Below are 17,283 nucleotides of genomic sequence, written 5' to 3' on the forward strand. Positions count from 1 at the left end.
TTCTTGCAGATATTTTATTACCGAACTAGATAACATCATCCATGCTAGAAGAGAGTGGGGTTTGTGCTCTGTTTTTATATTAGTGGCTTGCCCTGTCTGTGCTGGTGGGAGTGTTCTTAGTGGTTCCTTGTGGTCTCCTATATAGGTGATTTTTTCTCCTCCTCCTCCACCTCCTCCTCCCTCCTCCTCCTCCTCCTCCTCCTCCTCCTCCTCCTCCTCCTCCTCCTCCTCCCTCCTCCTCCTCCTCCTCCTCCTCCTCCTCTCTGTAAATCCTGCCCCCTTCTAACACTGATTATGTTACCTAGTTGGGTCATGAAACGTATGAAGAAAGCCACCAAGCTCAGAGAGCATCAAGAACCCCATACTTCCTCCTCCTCCTCCTTTTCCTCTTCCCCCCCCGCAAACTCCATTCCCTTATAGCAGTGATGATATTCCCAAGTTGGGTCATGAAATGTCTGCAAGAAAACAACCAACCTCCAAGAGCACCAAGGACTCCAGAGTCCTCCTCCTCCTCCTTGCAAACCCCACTTCATTGTAGCACTGATAGTGTTACCTAGTTGGGTAATAGTACTTAGAATAAGTTTATTGTCACTTTAAATGCACCCTAATCGCCATAGATTAAAATGAAATTTCATTTTAGCTCTCAAAGGGTCACCAGCTCCAATGTACAGTACATAAACATGACAAAAATCTAGGTAGACAGACAGACAGACAGACACAGACAAGCATATACCCATAGACTCACATATATGACACAGTCTAGTTTGGATGCATAAATGTACACGGCGAGAGAAAAAACCCGAATCTTGCGAGTGAACGAAATGCCTGCAGGAAAAGCAACCAAGTTCAGAGAGCACACAGGAGCCCAGATTTCAACCCTGAGCTACATATTTTCTTCTGTCGGTACAAAATATCTATACTAGGGCTTCACAAATAAGGGTAGTTTCTGGGGATCAACTCAGAAAGTCAGCCGTGTGCCTGAATTTGGAGCCTGAGCTTTGGCCTCTCTGGAGAGTTCTCGTCATTTGAAATCGATTTAATTTGTTACCTATTTAGACACACCTGCTTAAAACCAGAGATTGGAGCTGACTCTTTTTTTGGGGGGGCACGAGGGGGAAGGAGTTCCCAAACTCATCCACGGGGTGTTCGATGGTTGCTAGGCAGCTGCTGCTGAACCAGTGAGCTGTTTTTCTCCTTCCTCCATTTCTTATTTCCGTCCGAGCCAATTTTGCAGGGATCTAACTGGGACTTAAGATGGACTTGATTGTGTTTTCGATTTTCCGGCTTTTGCCCGTGATTTTTAACGACATTTCCCCCTCCCCCTCTTATCTTTGCTATAGGACATTCAGCCAAAAGAAAGCAGCGATTGAGAGAGAGTATGCACAGGTAAGGAACAAAATATTGCGGCTGATTGTTGAAGGGTTTATTTTTGCCTTCTCTTCATTGTAGACTTCCCTGCCTTTAGAAAATGTGTTGTTGGCATTACATTCATTAATTGGCCTGGGCAGCAATCCTTGACTTACAGCAGGGCTCTTCAAACTTGACAGCTTTAAGACTTATGGACTTCAACTCCCAGAATTCCTCCTCCAGTCATGTTAGCTCAGGAATTCTGGGAGTTGAAGTCCACAAGTCTTAAACTTGCCAAGATGGAAGACCCTTGGATTAGATAGATAGATAGATAGATAGATAGATAGATAGATAGATAGATAGATAGATGATAGATAGATAGATAGATAGATAGATAGATAGATAGATAAGATAAGATAAGATAGATAAGGTAAGATAGGTAGATAAGGTAGAGACAAGATAGATAGATAGATAGATAGATAGATAGATAGATAGATAGATAGATAGATAGATAGACAGACGATGATGGATGGAGATAGAAGATAGACACTGTAGTTCAAGGGTCTTCAAACTTGACAGCTTTAAGACTTATGGACTTCAACTCCCAGAATTCCTCCTCCAGTCATCTTAGCTCAGGAATTCTGGGAGTTGAAGTCCACAAGTCTTAAACTTGCCAAGATGGAAGACCCTTGGATTAGATAGATAGATAGATAGATAGATAGATATAGACAGACAGACTAGATAGATAGATAGACAGACAGATAGACAGACAGATAGACAGACAGACAGACGATGATGGATGGAGATAGAAGATAGATACTGTAGAGCAGAGGTCTTCAAACTTGACAGCTTTAAGACTTGTGGACTTCAACTCCCAGAATTCCTCCTCCAGTCAGGTTAGCTCAGGAATTCTGGGAGTTGAAGTCCACAAGTCTTAAACTTGCCATGTTGGAAGAACCTTGACTTACAGCCCTTCGTTCACTAAAGTTAGAACAACACCGAAAAAAAGTGACAGAAACCTGGTCCTCGCCCTTACGACAATCACAGTATCCCCAAGGTCACCTTGTCAAAATTCAGGCACCTTGGATGTGTGTGTGTGTGTGTGTGTGACATGATCGCCATTGGCAACCTTCCCAGCTTGGCCTCTGACCATTGGGGAAAGCTAGATCCACTTAACGGCTGTTGATTCACTTAACAACTGGGACGATTCACTTAGCAGCCATGGCAAAAGAGGTTGCAAAATTGGGCACGGCTCCCTCCCTTATCAACCATCTTCCTAAGCGCTGGACATTCCATTCCCAACTGTGGTTATAAGTCGAGGACTACCTGAAAAGGTGATGTCTCCAAATTGAGCAAAATTCCTTTCTTAACTTTCTCGCTGTTAAGCAACTGTATAGTGTTTTTCACGATGGGCCATAAAGGGACTTACTGTGGCCCAGAATATTACTTGAAATGGCCCAGAATATTACAGATTATTGTTCCCTCTGTACAAAAGCTGGCAGAGAGCTTCGCTGACTTTGGTCTAGACCAGGGGTTTCCAAACTTTAGGATTTGTGGGTGTGAAGTCCCAGAATTCCTCAGCCAGTCATGTTGACTGAGGAATTCTGGTAGTCCACAACTTTGTGAAGTTTGGAGACCATTGGTCTAGTTCAGGGGTGGCGAACTATAGTCCTTTTTTGGATCTGTGGACTTCAACTCCCAGAATCCCTGAGCCAACATGGGGAATTATGGCCCTTTTATGGCCTGTGGACTTCAGCATGGGGAATTATGGCCCTTTGAGGACTTGTGGACTTCAACTCCCAGAATCCCTGAGCCAGCATGGGAAATTATGGCCCTTTTAGGACTTGTGGACTTCAGCTCCCAGAATCCCTGAGCCAGCATGGGGAATTATGGCCCTTTTAGGACTTGTGGACTTCAACTCCCAGAATCCCTCAGCCAACATGGGGAATTATGGCCCTTTTAGGACTTCAACTCCCAGAATCCCTGAGCAAGTATGGGGAATTATGGCCCTTTTACTACTTGTGGACTTCAACTCCCAGAATCCCTCAGCCAACATGGGGAATTATGGTCCTTTTAGGACTTCAACTCCCAGAATCCCTGAGCCAACATGGGGAATTATGGCCCTTTTAGGACTTGTGGACTTCAACTCCCAGAATCCCTCAGCCAACATGGGGAATTATGGCCCTTTTAGGACTTCAACTCCCAGAATCCCTGAGCAAGTATGGAGAATTATGGCCCTTTTACTACTTGTGGACTTTAACTCCCAGAATCCCTGAGCCAGCATGGGGAATTAATCCTCTTTGTTGCTCTTCTTTGCACTCTTCTCCTTCTAAAGTCTCAACATCTTTTGTATTTCGTGGTGATGAAAACTGGATGCAGTATTTCAAAGCATTATAAATGTTACCGTTTAGTGGTATACCAGTATACCCAGTTCTTTAAGTGAATTTTAGCTGATACAGATCCCTTAAGAGAGGAAAAAAAGGGTATTTTCCTGCTGTCTGCCTAGAGTATTTCTGTAGGGCGTTTGATTGTTTTGTAACAAGAATTTGCAATTTCTAGGCAGGCCTTTCCTTCCGACAAATCTGTTGTGTTTCTTTTGTGGTTTTCCTCCTCCTTTCTAACAGCCTGCCAAGTGTCAATTTTTTCAAAATCTTTTTTTTTTAAACCCTCTTAAGACAGAAGAAACGTACGATTATGTTGTAAGTAAAAAAATACGTTCTATTTTTCTGAGAGAAAAAACAACGGAAAGGGAATATTGGGAGTCACAAACCTTGACAAATAGGTCATCCGTTTGTTTGAACATTGGCTCAAGATTTGTAAAATAATAATAATAATCCATCATTCACGATCTTTCCTGTTAGACAGGAAGCACAATTTGATGAAGCCTGTTGATTTTTAGAAGGACGTGTCTGTCCGTTTTAATGAAAGGTGACTATTGGTAGTCCTTGACTTATGACTGCTAATGAGCCCAACGTTTCCTTTGCTAAACGAGACGGTTTTAAGTTACTTTTGCCCCATTTTACGACTTACCTTGCCGCAGTTGTTAAGTGAATCACAGCAGTTATTAAGTTAGTCATACGGTCGTTAAGTGAATCTGGCTTCCCCCATTGACTTTGCTTGTCAGAAGGTCTGCAAAAGGGGATTGCGTGACCCTTGTCATAAATCTGAGTCAGTTGCCGAGCCTCCAAATTTTGAACTGTTGTAAGTCGAAGACTGCCCATACGTGCCAGCTGCCAAGCATCCAAATTTTAATCATGTGAACCACAGGGATGCCGCATCGGTCATAAGCGTGAACAAATGATTGTAAGTCACTTTTTTTTTACGTGCCGTTGTAACGTCGAACGATCACTAAATGAGCATTTGTAAGACGGAGAATTATCCATACTCGGTTGTCTTGAAAGGTGGCAATACCCATTTGCAAGATTTGGGATCAAAGGGAAAATAAATTTGATCAGGTTCTTTTTCGTCCAGTGGTCGCCAAACCAGTGGGCCAGGGACCACCGGTGGTCCATGAGAAAATTTTGGTGGTCCGCAGAGACATGTCCTCCCCAGAGCAATTAATCCAGGCTGCGCGAGAACACAAGGCTTGCGTCGCTTGCATTGCGCACAACACGAGGTGTGAGTGAGGGAGGGGGAAAGGCGGACGGGGGGAACTTGCCCCACACACCCCACGAGCCTCGTTTGGCCACCGGGCTGCTTCTTTCCGCTTCTTTCTTCTACTTTTGGCTGCACGCAAGAAAGCAGCAAAGTCTTTCTTTCTCTCCCCAAACTCCACCAGAAATGAGTCTTTGGGACCCTGCAAGGCCTCCTGCTCCAAGAGGCTTCGCCGGCAAAGACTCATTTCTGGCGGAGTTTGGGGGAGAGAAAGAAAGACTTCTGCGGCTCCTGCTGCTTTCCTTGCATGAAGCCAAAAGTCTCTCTCTCTCCCCGAGAACGGAGTTGGAGACGGTATCTTGCGATCCCAAATAAAGAACAATCAATCGGTACGAAAACGTGGTGGGGGATTTTCCCAGGGTCTCTGCTGCTTTCTGCAGAGACCTTGGGAAAACATCAGCAAGCCACCGTCAGTCAAAATTCATATTAGTGGTCCACGGGATTTAAAATTATGAGTTTGGTGGTCCCGGAGGTCCGAAAGGTTGGCGACTCCTGCTTTAGGCATTGTTTTATCCAGTCATTCCGAATTTAAAACAATGGGTAAAAGAACCAGGATTTTGCCCCCGTTTGCTTGCTGTCTGAACCAGGATTGCAAACGGATTAATATTCTAGATCGGTTGAACACCAAACTCTCTTTTAAAAAGCTCCTGAGTCATGCCCTGAGAATTTGGATTGCTTAGAAAATGTTTGTTGGTCATATATCCAAAACCAACATTTGTTGATCTCTCACTCTGGACCTTGTGTGTTTGTCCGCCTGTAAAAATTTTAAATTATTGGGCATTTTGGAAAGGATCTCTCGTTGGAGCCTAAGCCGTACCGCTCAGCTGTATACACAATTGAAGAACATTTCTTAAGATAAACTTGGAACAAAGTCTTTGGAATATCCTGTTTTACCAGGCTGCCCGCCTTTTCTTGTAAAGAATGTCAGACAGTGGGGCCTCTGACCTTCAGAAGGAATTAATTCATCCAAAAATAATAGTAATAATAATAATAATTACTATTATTTTCCAGATGTCCAGCAAATATTTTGTTATGTGGAAGAGAGTAACTTTGAAGGGACTTTTTGGCGGATCCGCTTTAGGCTTGCTGTTTGAACGTCCCGTTTTTGTTTAAAGTTTGGTGTATTTTTTTTAAAAAAAATTAGCGTGGTGTTGAAAACAGAACTAGGTTTTTAAAGAAGTAAAGGTAGGTCTCGACTTAACGGCCGCAGTTGAGGCCAACATTTCCGTTTGCTAAGCGAGACGATTGTTTAAGTGAGTTTTGGCCCATGGGGTGAAAACTTCCTTGACACGTTTGTGAAGTAAATCGCTGCAGCTGTTGATTTAGGAACCTGGTTGTTAAGCAGGTCTGGCTTCCCCCTCCCTTGACTTGGCTTCTCTGAAGGTCGCAAAAGTGGGTCAGGTGACACCCCCCCTGGGGGTGTCAACGCTGCGACCGTTGTAATTATGAGTCAGTTGCCAAGCGTCTGGATTTTGATCATGTGACCACAGGGATGCTGCAACAGCCATAAGTGTGAAAAACCAGCCGTAACTCACTTTTTTTCAGGGCCTAAAGGAAAGAGGAGAAAAGAAGAGAAGAAAGGACAGGAGAGGAAAGAGGGGAGGGAGGACAGAAGGGGAGGGAAAGGAAAGGAAAGAAGGGAAAGGAAAAAGGAAAGGAAAGAGGGAGGGAGGAGAGAAGGGAAGGAAAGGAAAGGAAGGAAAAGAAAGGAAAAGAAAGAAGGAAAGGAAGGGAAGGGAAAGAAAAAGGAAAGGAAAGGAAAGAAGGGAGGGAGGAGAGAAGGGAAGGAAAGGAAGGAAAGAAAGAAGGGAAAGGAAGGGAAGGAAAGAAAAAAGGAAAGGAAAGTGGGGAGGGGAGGAGAAAGGGGAGGAAAGGAAAGGAAAGAAGGGAAAGAAAAAGGAGGAAAGGAAAGTGGGGAGGGGAGGGGAGAAGGGAAGGAAAGGAAAGGAAAAGAAAGGAAAAGAAAGAAGGGAAAGGAAGGGAAGGGAAAGAAAAAGGAAAGGAAAGGGAGGGAGGAGAGAAGGGAAAGGAAAGGAAAGGAAAAGAAAGAAGGGAAAGGAAGGGAAGGGAAAGAAAAAAGGAAAGGAAAGAGGGGAGGGAGGAGAGAAGGGAAAGGAAAGGAAAGGAAAAGAAAGGAAAAGAAAGAAGGGAAAGGAAGGGAAAGGAAAGGAAAAAAAAAGAAAGGAAAGGAAAGGAAAGAGAGGAAAGGGAAAGGAAAAAGGAGAGGAGAGTTTCCATGAAATCCACCGTAAATGATGATTCCATCTGTAACGTCCTGGATGTACAGTAGCCGGCTTGTTTCGCTGCAGGCTGATGAAAGACCTTCTATCCAACAGCTCTGCCCATAAACCTCCCGGAGAAAGGAAAAAAAAGGGGGGAAGAACGGAAATGGAAGCCTGGCCAAGGGAGCCCAGCCCAGGTGCCAAGTCATTAAAAACACCGCTAATCTGACAAATATTTGCTAGCAGCGGCGGCAGGGAGAAATTATATTTATTTCTTTTTCACATTTCTGAATAGTCCGTCTCAGAGAAGGACTCTGGGCGATGTACAGTAAAATGTTAAACCATATAACAAAAAACACCCCAGTATATATAAAAATTAAAGATTGAGGACAGGAGTATCCAATTTGTGGACTTCAACTCCCAGAATTCCCCAGCTGCTGGCTGGGGAATTCTGGGAGTTGAAGTCCACGGGTCTTAAAGTTGCCATAGATGGACATCCCTGCTCTCAATCTGCCCATTCTGGCTGGGGAATTCTGGGAGTTGTTTACTGTTTGCTCTTGTTTACTGTTTGATTTTTTTTTAATTGTTTGTTTGTTTGTTGTTTGTTTGTTTGTTTATTTATTTATTTATCAAGCTTGCGTACCACCCGTTTCATTGAGATGGTTTCTCTGAGCTGCAATTAAGGCATTGCGGTATTGTTTACTTCTTGATTGTGTTAATCTTGATTGTGTAAATTTCTGCTCCTCTGGGTGTTGATCGCTGGTGAGAAGAGATGGGGGTTTGAGGGGGGGGGGTGTCTCTTTCTTTGTTTGTTTCCTTGTGGGTTTTCAAATTGTCTCTCGAGATGTGTAGATGTTGTGTATCTCTATGTGCCATGTTTACATGTGCCTTGCCCTCTCAGCGTTGGCATTGACTCAGTTGTTGTTGTTTATAAAAACACTCCCACCAACACAGACAGGGCAAGCGGCTTGTATATAAACAGCAAGCGAAACCCTGCTGCCTTCCGGCACGGATGATATTCCCTAGTTGGGTCATGAAATGTCTGCAAGAAAACCACCACGCTCAGAAGGGCACCAAGGACTCCTCAATTCCTCCTCCCCATCCTCCTCCTCCTCCTCCTCCCTCCTCCTCCTCCTCCTCCTCCTCCTCCTCCTCCTCCTCCTCCTCCTCCTCCTCCTCCTCTCCCGTCTAGCACTGATGATGTTCCCTAGAAACGTCTGCAAGGAAGCCACCAAGCTGAGAGAGCATCAGGAACCCCACACTTCCTCCTCCTCCTCCTCCTCCTCCTCCTCCTCCTCCTCCCCTCCTCCTCCTCCTCCTCCTCCTCCTCCTCCTCCTCCTCCTCCTCCTCCTCCTCCTTCTCCCTTGCAAACTCCATTCCCGTCTAGCACTGATGATGTTCCCTAGTTGGGTCATGAAACGTCTGCAAGGAAGCCACCAAGCTGAGAGAGCATCAGGAACCCCACACTTCTTCTTCTTCTTCTTCTTCCTCCTCCTCCTCCTCCTCCTCCTCCTCCCCCCTTGCAAACTCCATTCCCGTCTAGCACTGATGATGTTCCTTAATTGAGTCATGAAACTTTGCAAGAAAACCACCACGCTCAGAGAGGTACCAAGGACCGCAGCAGCTGCAAGGGAGAAGCCGAAAGTTGATTTCCTCTGTGGCGATACCACAACTGAAGTTTTAGCAAAGTTGAAAACAGCCCTTCGGTCTTTAGGAAGGAATTAACCCTCTGCATTTTTTTTTTTCAAATAAGTTTTTGTAAACATCTGAATTATGTTTAGAGGATTAGGGGGACCAGACACTAAAACATTGAACGGTTACAGGAACCGGGCCTGGCTAGTCTAGGGAAGAGAAGGACCAGGAGAGACAGGAGAGCATCTTCCAATATTTGAGGGGCTGCCACAGAGAGGAGGAAGGGGTCAAGCTATTTTCTAAAGCACCCAAAGGCCAGACAAATAATGGACAGAAACTGATCAAGGAGAGATTCAACCTGGAAATAAGGAGGAATTTTCTGACAGTGGGAACAACCAACCAGTGGAACAGAATAGAATAGAATAGAATTCTTTCCAAGCGTGATTGGACACACAATGAGTTTGTCTTGGTGCAAATGCTCTCAGTGTCCATAAAAGAAAAGATACTTTTGTCAAGAGTCAAGAATCATCAGGTACAACACTTAATGATAGTCATAGGGTACAACAATCAAATCCTACTAGGAAACAGTCAATATAAATTGTAAGGATACAAACGACAGAGTTACAGTCGTATAGTCACAGGTGGGAGGGGATGGGTGATAAGTGATGAAAAGTTTAATAGTGATAGTAGTGCAGACTTTGTAAATAGTTGGACAGTGTTGAGGGAATTATTTGTTTAGCAGAGTGATGGCATTCAGGACTAGAATGGAGGAGTGGAGTGGAACAGAACAGAACAGAATAGAATAGAAATAAGAATTAGGAATAGAGACTAGACTAGACTAGACTAGACTAGACTAGACTAGAATAGAATAGAATAGAATAGAATAGAATAGAATAGAATAGAATAGAATAGAATAGAAATAAGAATTAGGAATAGAGACTGGACTGGACTGGACTGGACTGGAATGGAATGGAATAGAAATAAGAATTAGGAATAGAGACTGGACTGGACTGGAATGGAGTGGAGTGGAATGGAATGGAATAGAATAGAAGGAGACGAATATAGAAAAGTCAGAAGGGTCCTTGAAGGTCTTCTAGTCCAACCCCCTGCTTAGGCAGGAAACCCTATGCTATTTAGTTGAACTTCATGTGCAGCCATTAGAACTACATTCACCCTTTTAAAAAAAGGACAGTTTTTAGGACAGAAGCCTCTGTTTCCTGGCCCCAGGGTGCGTTTAAGCAGAACTTTTTGTGATTGTGTGTTCTGGACAAGGTGGTAGACGGTTGTAGCATCCGGAGCTGCTACAAAACACTGTAATTTGGGAGAACCACTGATTAGATAAGATAAGAGGCAGCTACCCTGAAGGTAGATTTCAAAATGAGTCACACCAGCTGGTTCAACTCCGTATATATAAATGGTGGTTTTTGAGAGTTGAGATTAGTAGGCAGTGGATATCTGTATGCTGAGGTATATTTTTTTCCATACTGCCCTTTGCAAACCTTGGGACAGTAAATAAACAGTTAGGGGGCAAAATTAATATAACTTCTGGCTTTAGGCCATTCTAAGGATCGTCTTAGTTGGCAAGTTAATCTGCCCAAAATTGCCAGAAATTAGAGAATGTTGTCATTTTAGGATGATGGATGATGACACCCAATTCTAAAATTGTCTTAGTTTAGTTTGCAAAATTAACTTGCCAAAAACAGACAAGTGTTCAGACTGGATTTGACATTTATGCCTTACCTTTTAAATCCTTTTCAAGGGGCTTGGATAGCCAGAATCATCCTGCTAGATTTTACAGTTTTTTTTTTTTTTTTGCCACCGTTGTTAAACGCATCACTGCAGATGTTAAGAGAAACACGGTCATTAAGTGCATCCCGCTTCCCCCCATGGACTTCACACATTACCTGCCGGCTGGGAAGGTCACAAAAGGGGATCACGTGTCCTCCAGGCTCCTGCGGCCATGATAAATCCCGTGCCATTCGCCAAACAACCCAATTTGGAGTGATGTGACCATTGGGGAGGCTGCAGCCGTTGTAAGGGCGAGGATCAGTTGTAAGGCTCCTTTTTCAGCACCGTTGTAACATTGACTGGTCACTAAATGGTTGGTTGTAAGTTGAGGACTACACTGGGAGCCTTTTACCAAAAGTATAATGTTTGGGAGGATTGCATATTGGCCAGTTTTGTGAAAGCCAGGTTGTGGATATGAGGTTTTAGCTCATTTTGCCCAGACTCTCTCTCTCTCTCTCTCTCTCTCTCTCTCTCTGTGTGTGTGTGTGTGTGTGTGTGTGTGTGTGTGTGTATTCAGCTTTGTTCAGGTATTTTCCCACGTCATTATAGTTGTGCTTTTAAAGTTGTAGCAACGTTTCGGCAGAATCTCATCTGCCATCATCAGGCTTCTGTATTGTAACGGCTGTGAAAGTCTGACTCACAGACAAACACAATACAGAAGCCTGATGATGGCAGATGAGATTCTGCCGAAATGTTGCTACAACTTTAAAAGCACAACTATAATGACGTGGGAAAATACCTGAACAAAGCTGAATACCATGTGTGTGTGTGTGTGTGTGTGTGTGTGTGTGTATGTATGTATATGTATATACTGTACATATGTACATATGTACATATACATGTACACACACACACACACACACACACACAAAATACTCTCATGCATCATCACAAAATCTCCAGAAACCGTAAAGCCTACAAACTTGAAATTTGGCCCGTAGGTTCCTCTTGGCTTCTCGGTGCTCACTAAGAAAGGATTTCTCGAAATGACCATCAGAGCATTTAGAGTATTTCCTATATTGTTATTATTATTAACACGCTCTGATGCTAAGGAGTTCTACTCCCCCTCCCCACCTGGAAAGAAATCTCTTCCAAATGCAAAACACAAGCAGAGAAGTTTCAGTTTCACAGCACGAAGCAGCTTTAGTACAGAATAGTTGAGCTAAGCCATGCTCGGGCTCCTTGCTGTCTCCTTCTTGCTCACACAGCAAATACTGTTTCACTTTCCAAACAGCCCTCAACTCTCACACACTGACAGGACGCTAGCTAGACGAATACCGATGGAAGCTGGTAGGCAGAGACAGAATACACCCCCCCTTATTTTCCTTCAGAATCGAGCTCAACATTTCCAATCGTAAGTAAGAGAGTTAAGTGGGTTTCACCCCATTCTACGACCTCCCTTGCCACAGCCGTTAAGTGAATCCCTGCCATTCTTAAGATGGTAGCACGATTGTTAAGGGAATCCGCCCCCCCATTGTTAGAAGGTTGCAAAACGGAATCACCTAACGTTGCAACCGTCATAAATACGAGTCAGTTGCCAAGGGTCCAGATTTTATTTTGGGGGAAACATGGTAAGTTACAACGGTCACTGTCGTAAGTCGAGGACCACTACACATGTAGTTTGACAGATAAAAGCAGGTTTTTGAATGCATGTCGTACCAATGTCAATCCGGAATGATGGTTCTTTCGGATAAAGGTTTTTTTCCCCCCTCTCCTTCGTAAGAAAATCAGACATCCAAGAATGCCTTAAGTCCGGAAAAATAAACTTCCCAGCTCTGTCCATCCATCAAAGCAGCTTTGACAGTTCCCCAAGATATTCAAAAGAGATTCCCTCCGTGTGGCTCTCTCCATTCACAATCCAAACGTTGCAACACACACACACACCCGTCGCCTAATGAAATTTGCTTAATGGCTCTTGGAAATGCTAACCTCATTACTGGGAGGGAATTGAACGCGGATAGACTTTAATTAAATATCTGATTGGCCACCAGCCCAGAAGCATCACTCTGCTGAAAAGAGGTGTGTGTGCGTGTGTGTGTGTGTGTGTGTGTCTGTGCGCCCACAAAAAACAGAGAATCCCAAATTTTTACTGCTTTGTTTTTTTCGCCGCCGCCGGCTGTGAGATGGGTGCTTTTGTCGTTCTGGGATCAGAGTTGCAATTGCCAAGTTAGCAAGACACAGCCTGCGCCGCGCTGTTTAAGCTTGCCCTGGACTTGGAAGTGTTCCTCTGGCAGGTTCTCCCCCACCCCCCACACACACACACAAATCACAAAAGACACAATCGGTAGGCCACATCAACAGCGGGTTTAGTATCAAAATAATGGCAAGGGTGGTGGTACGGATCGTCCTCGACTTTCGACCAGAATGGAGCCCAAAATTTATGTGGCTAAGCAAGTGTCATACCCTTGTCGGAGTCTGAATCCAAGGAGGAAGTCGAATGGCTGACAGGGAGTGGGAGCGTGGCTCTGTTGGCTGTGGAGGAAACTAGGGAAGAGCAAAGTCCGGCTGGGCAGAGCAGGGGAGAGGTAGAACAAGGGAGAGGGGGAGTTCACAGGAAGACCCAGGCCCATCCCCTCTTCATTCTAGGGCACGCAGGGAGGAACGGAGAAGGGAGCAACGTGAGTTGCATGGCTTATGGGGGAGGAAAGGGCCCTGATTCCCTTCATTAGGCACATCTGGGAATAAGAGTTTAAAAGAGATGCATGCTGAGTGCGGCAGTTGCTGGGAACAAATGTGAGTTTATCTTGTGTTGACTTTGGTTATCTGCATTCCTGGAATCCTCCTAACTATGTTGCATTACTGCTGTGCCTTCACATCTGGAATTCTTGCTTCTGCCCTGCCGGACTAATGACCTCATTTTGCCTTGATTGGACTTATAGTTACAGTTTTTGTTGACCGTGTTTTGGACTTGATTCCCTGCAGTCCAAGGCTGTTCCTGGGAGAGTTTTTCTCCAGCCCAGAAGGTAACCAGGACATTGGGGGCAAAGTTGGAGCTAAGAAAGGGACTCCCACTGATTATCTGACTGTGTTGCCTTTGTGCCACGCCCCTTTGGGTCATCACAGTGAGATATTTGTTAAGTGAACTTCTCTTTTTCTTTTCTTTTTAATGACTTTTCTTGCCACCATTGTGAAGTGAATCCCTGCCGTTGTTAAATTGTTGTGAAGTGAATCTGGCTTCCCACTTTGAGTTTGCTCGTCAGCAGGTCGCAAAAGGGGGAATCATGTGACCCCGGGACTCTGCGACCGTCATAAGTATGAGTCAGTTACCAAGCGTCCGAATTTTGATCGCATAATCGTGGGGAAGGATGTAACGGTCATAAGTGTGAAAAACGGTCGTGTGTCACTTTTTTTTCAGTGCCGTTGTAACCTCCCAACAGTAAATGAACTGTTGTAAGTTGTAACCCTGTTTAAGACTCCTGCTTGGTGCAGGTGGTTGGACTAGAAAACCTCTTAAGGTCCCTTCCAGCCTCTTATGATTGTACCTAAAAATCTTCAGACTTGCTATGAAGACCAAAAGTCACACGTGTACGTTGGGTAGATTCTGCGCAGGATAATTTAAAGTCCCCAAGAAATTTGCTAAACACCATGAAAAAAGAAGAAGAATCCATACCCCTAAACACTGCCCCCTTGTTTTAGTCAATAATGAAATAATTCTAATGCAGGTTGTCGTGTTGATTAATATCTCTGTAACTATTGGGGAGTGCAAAAGTTGGCTTGAAACTCAACATTAAGAAAACTAAGGTTGAGACTTTGGAAAAAGCGCAGAGAAGAGAAACTAAGATGATTAAAAGGCCTGGGGACAAAAATATACGAAGAACGGTTGCAGGAATTGGGTATGCCTAATTTAATGAATTAAATTAGGCATACCCAATTTTCTTCGTTAAGAAAACTAAGATCATGGCATCCGGCCCTCTCAATTCCTGGCAAATAGATGGGGGGAAGAAATGGAGGGAGCGACCGATTTTATTTTCCTGGGCTCCACTGCAGATGGGGACTGCAGCCAAGATCCAATCAAAAGACGCTTGCTCCCGGGGAGGAAAGCTGTGGCAAATCTAGACAGCACACTGAAAAAGCAGAGACATCCCCCTGCCAACAAAAGGGCGTAGAGCAGTGGCGGCTAACCTTTTTGGGGCTCCTGTGCCAAAAAATTGTGGGCGCACTTGCATACTCGCACTCATGTGCCAGCACCCAGAAGGCAATGCTCCCACTCACACCCCCTATGCATGCGTGCGCAATCCCACCCACCTACCCCCCGCTGCCCCCTTAAATGTGTTGTGCCTCACAGCTGATTTTCAGCCAGTTTGTGGCCATTTTTGGCCTCCCAAAGGCTCGAGGAAGGCTTCTGCAGGCTTCTGCAAGCTTTGCAGGCTGAAAACTAGCCCCGTTTGGTCACTTCCTGTTTTTCAGAAAATATCGGAAGTGGACGAACGAGCCTGGTTTTCGGCCTACAAAGCTTGCAAAAGCCTGCAGAAGCTTTCCTCAAGCCTTTGGGAGGCCGAAAAAGGCCTCAAACTAGCCAAAAATCAGTGGTGAGTCACGCCCATGCTCAGTGAGGTAAGTTTGCCCGCAGCTCGCGTGCCGGCACAAATGGCTCTGAGTGCCATCTCTGGCATGCGTGTCGTAAGTTCACCCTCACGGGCGTAGAGTCAAAGTGGGACCACAAGGAAGGCTGAGTGCCGAAGAATGGAGGCCTTTGAACTCTGGTGCTGGAGGAGGAGACTCTTGTGAGTCCCTTGGATCGCAAGGCCATCCAACCGGTCAGTCCTAGAAGAGACCAACCTTGACTGCTCTTTAGGAGGCCAGATCCTGAAGATGAATCTCAAAGACTTTGGGCACCTCATGAGAAGGAAGGAAGGAAGGACTCGCTGGAGAAGAGCCGAATGCTGGGAACGATGGAGGGCAAAAGAAGAAGAAGAAGAAAGGGACGGCAGAGAAGGAGGGGGCTGGCTGGAGTCCCTGAAGCCGTCGGCGTGAGCTTAAATGGACTCCAGAGGATGGTAAGAGGACAGCAAGGCCTGGAGGAATGGTGTCCTTGGTCGGACACGACTTTGCGACTAACAACAACAAACTATTGGGGAAGTAATGAGAGTTTCTGCAACTTTGTGGGGTGTAGTTTTCGAGCCACGCTACTGGGGTGAGAGATGACTGTCATATGCCCTTAATAAATAAATCAAAAATAAATTTATTCTCAGCTCTGTCCCAACACTCACGCTGTAGCCTCTAAGGAGTTCCCTGGTTTTTCTGTTCTCTTTTTAGTTACATTTAAAAAAACACCACACATTTCTCTTGTGCGGCCCATGCCTCACCACAGTCATATTCCAAATTTGTTTGAAAAAGCTTGATTGGAAGTCTGTGTGGAATCCTTTCATGGTATCAACAGGCTCCCTCTCTGCAAGCGCCAGATTGCATGTGGCTCCAACCAATCCAATATCCTCGAGGTGATTTTTTTTTTCCGGAGATTAGCTCGGACGTGGAAATTAGATAGAGATGAAAAACTACACCCAAATAGGGTCAGTTTCTTAGGAATTTTTACCTGTTGCATCTGTCTGTCCATCTATCTATCTATCTATCTATCTATCTATCTATCTATCTATCTATCTATCTATCTATCTATCTATCATCATGTGTATCTGTATCTATCTATCTTTGTCTGTCTGTCTGTCGTCTCTATATCTATCTATCTATCTATCATCTATCTATCTATCTATCTATCTATCTATCTATCTATCTATCATATCTGTATATCTATCTATCGATCTATATCTATCTGTTTCTCTATCTATCTATCTATCTATCTATCTATCTATCTATCTATCTATCTATCTATCTATCTACATCATGTGTATCTGTATCTATCTATCTTGTCTGTCTGTCTGTCTCTATCTCTCTCTCATCTATCATCTATCTATCTATCTATCTATCTATCTATCTATCTATCTATCTATCTATCTACCCATCCATCCCCCCCCTCTCTCTCTCTCATCTATCATGTGTATCTATCTATCTGTCTTTGTCTGTCTATATCTATCTATCCTCTCTCTCTCTCACTCTCTCTCTCTCTCTCTTTGTATTTGTCTGTCTGTCTACTTCTACCTCTGCCTGCCTGCCTGTCTATCATCTTATATCTGTATCTGTATCTGTCTGTCTGTCTGTCTGTCTACCATCTATCTATATCTGTATCTCTTCATGTCTATTTATCTGTCTTTGTCTAACTGTACGTACGTACGTCTGTCTGTCTATCATCTATCTATGTTTGTATCTATGTCTGTCTTTGTCTACCTGTCTGTCTATATCTGTCTGTCTATCTATCTATCTATTGATAGATAGATCTATCTATATATAGAGTACTCATCTCTAATGATCTAAGTGCTAGAGCCCATTGTAACTACGTAGCCAAAAAGGCATTAAGAGTTGTTAACCTAACCCTACGTAGCTTTTTCTCTGGTAATATCACACTACTAACTAGAGCATATAAAACATTTGCTAGACCAATACTTGAATACAGCTCATCAGTCTGGAACCCACATTACATATCTGATATTAACACAGTTAAGAAAGTCCAGAAATATTTCCCAAGAAGAGTTCTCCACTCCTCTGCTTGTTGCAGAATACCTTATGCCACCAGACTTGAAATTGTAG

General features: G+C 44.2%; 1 protein-coding gene and 1 long non-coding RNA gene across 4 annotated transcripts in view; one reads left to right on the forward strand and one right to left on the reverse strand.

The window, feature by feature from the left end:
• LOC148130344 (uncharacterized) overlaps positions 1-17,283 on the reverse strand; it is a 469,114-nt gene that overhangs the window by 122,072 nt on the left and 329,759 nt on the right. The window lies entirely within an intron of this gene.
• FCHSD2 (FCH and double SH3 domains 2) overlaps positions 1-17,283 on the forward strand; it is a 179,300-nt gene that overhangs the window by 53,763 nt on the left and 108,254 nt on the right. For 2 of the 3 annotated variants that reach the window (XM_087965948.1, XM_087965949.1), the window contains one exon: positions 1,341-1,386. In XM_087965948.1, the coding sequence (XP_087822074.1) occupies positions 1,341-1,386 (46 nt within the window). Of the gene's footprint in view, positions 1-1,339; positions 1,387-17,283 lie in introns of those variants that run through there. The other variant, XM_087965950.1, reaches the window with a different exon arrangement.

This window comes from Notechis scutatus, chromosome 5 (assembly GCF_049901735.1).
Source record: "Notechis scutatus isolate UNSWTSFEM ecotype Mainland chromosome 5, rNotScu1.2, whole genome shotgun sequence".
Classification (NCBI taxonomy): Eukaryota; Metazoa; Chordata; class Lepidosauria; order Squamata; family Elapidae; genus Notechis; species Notechis scutatus.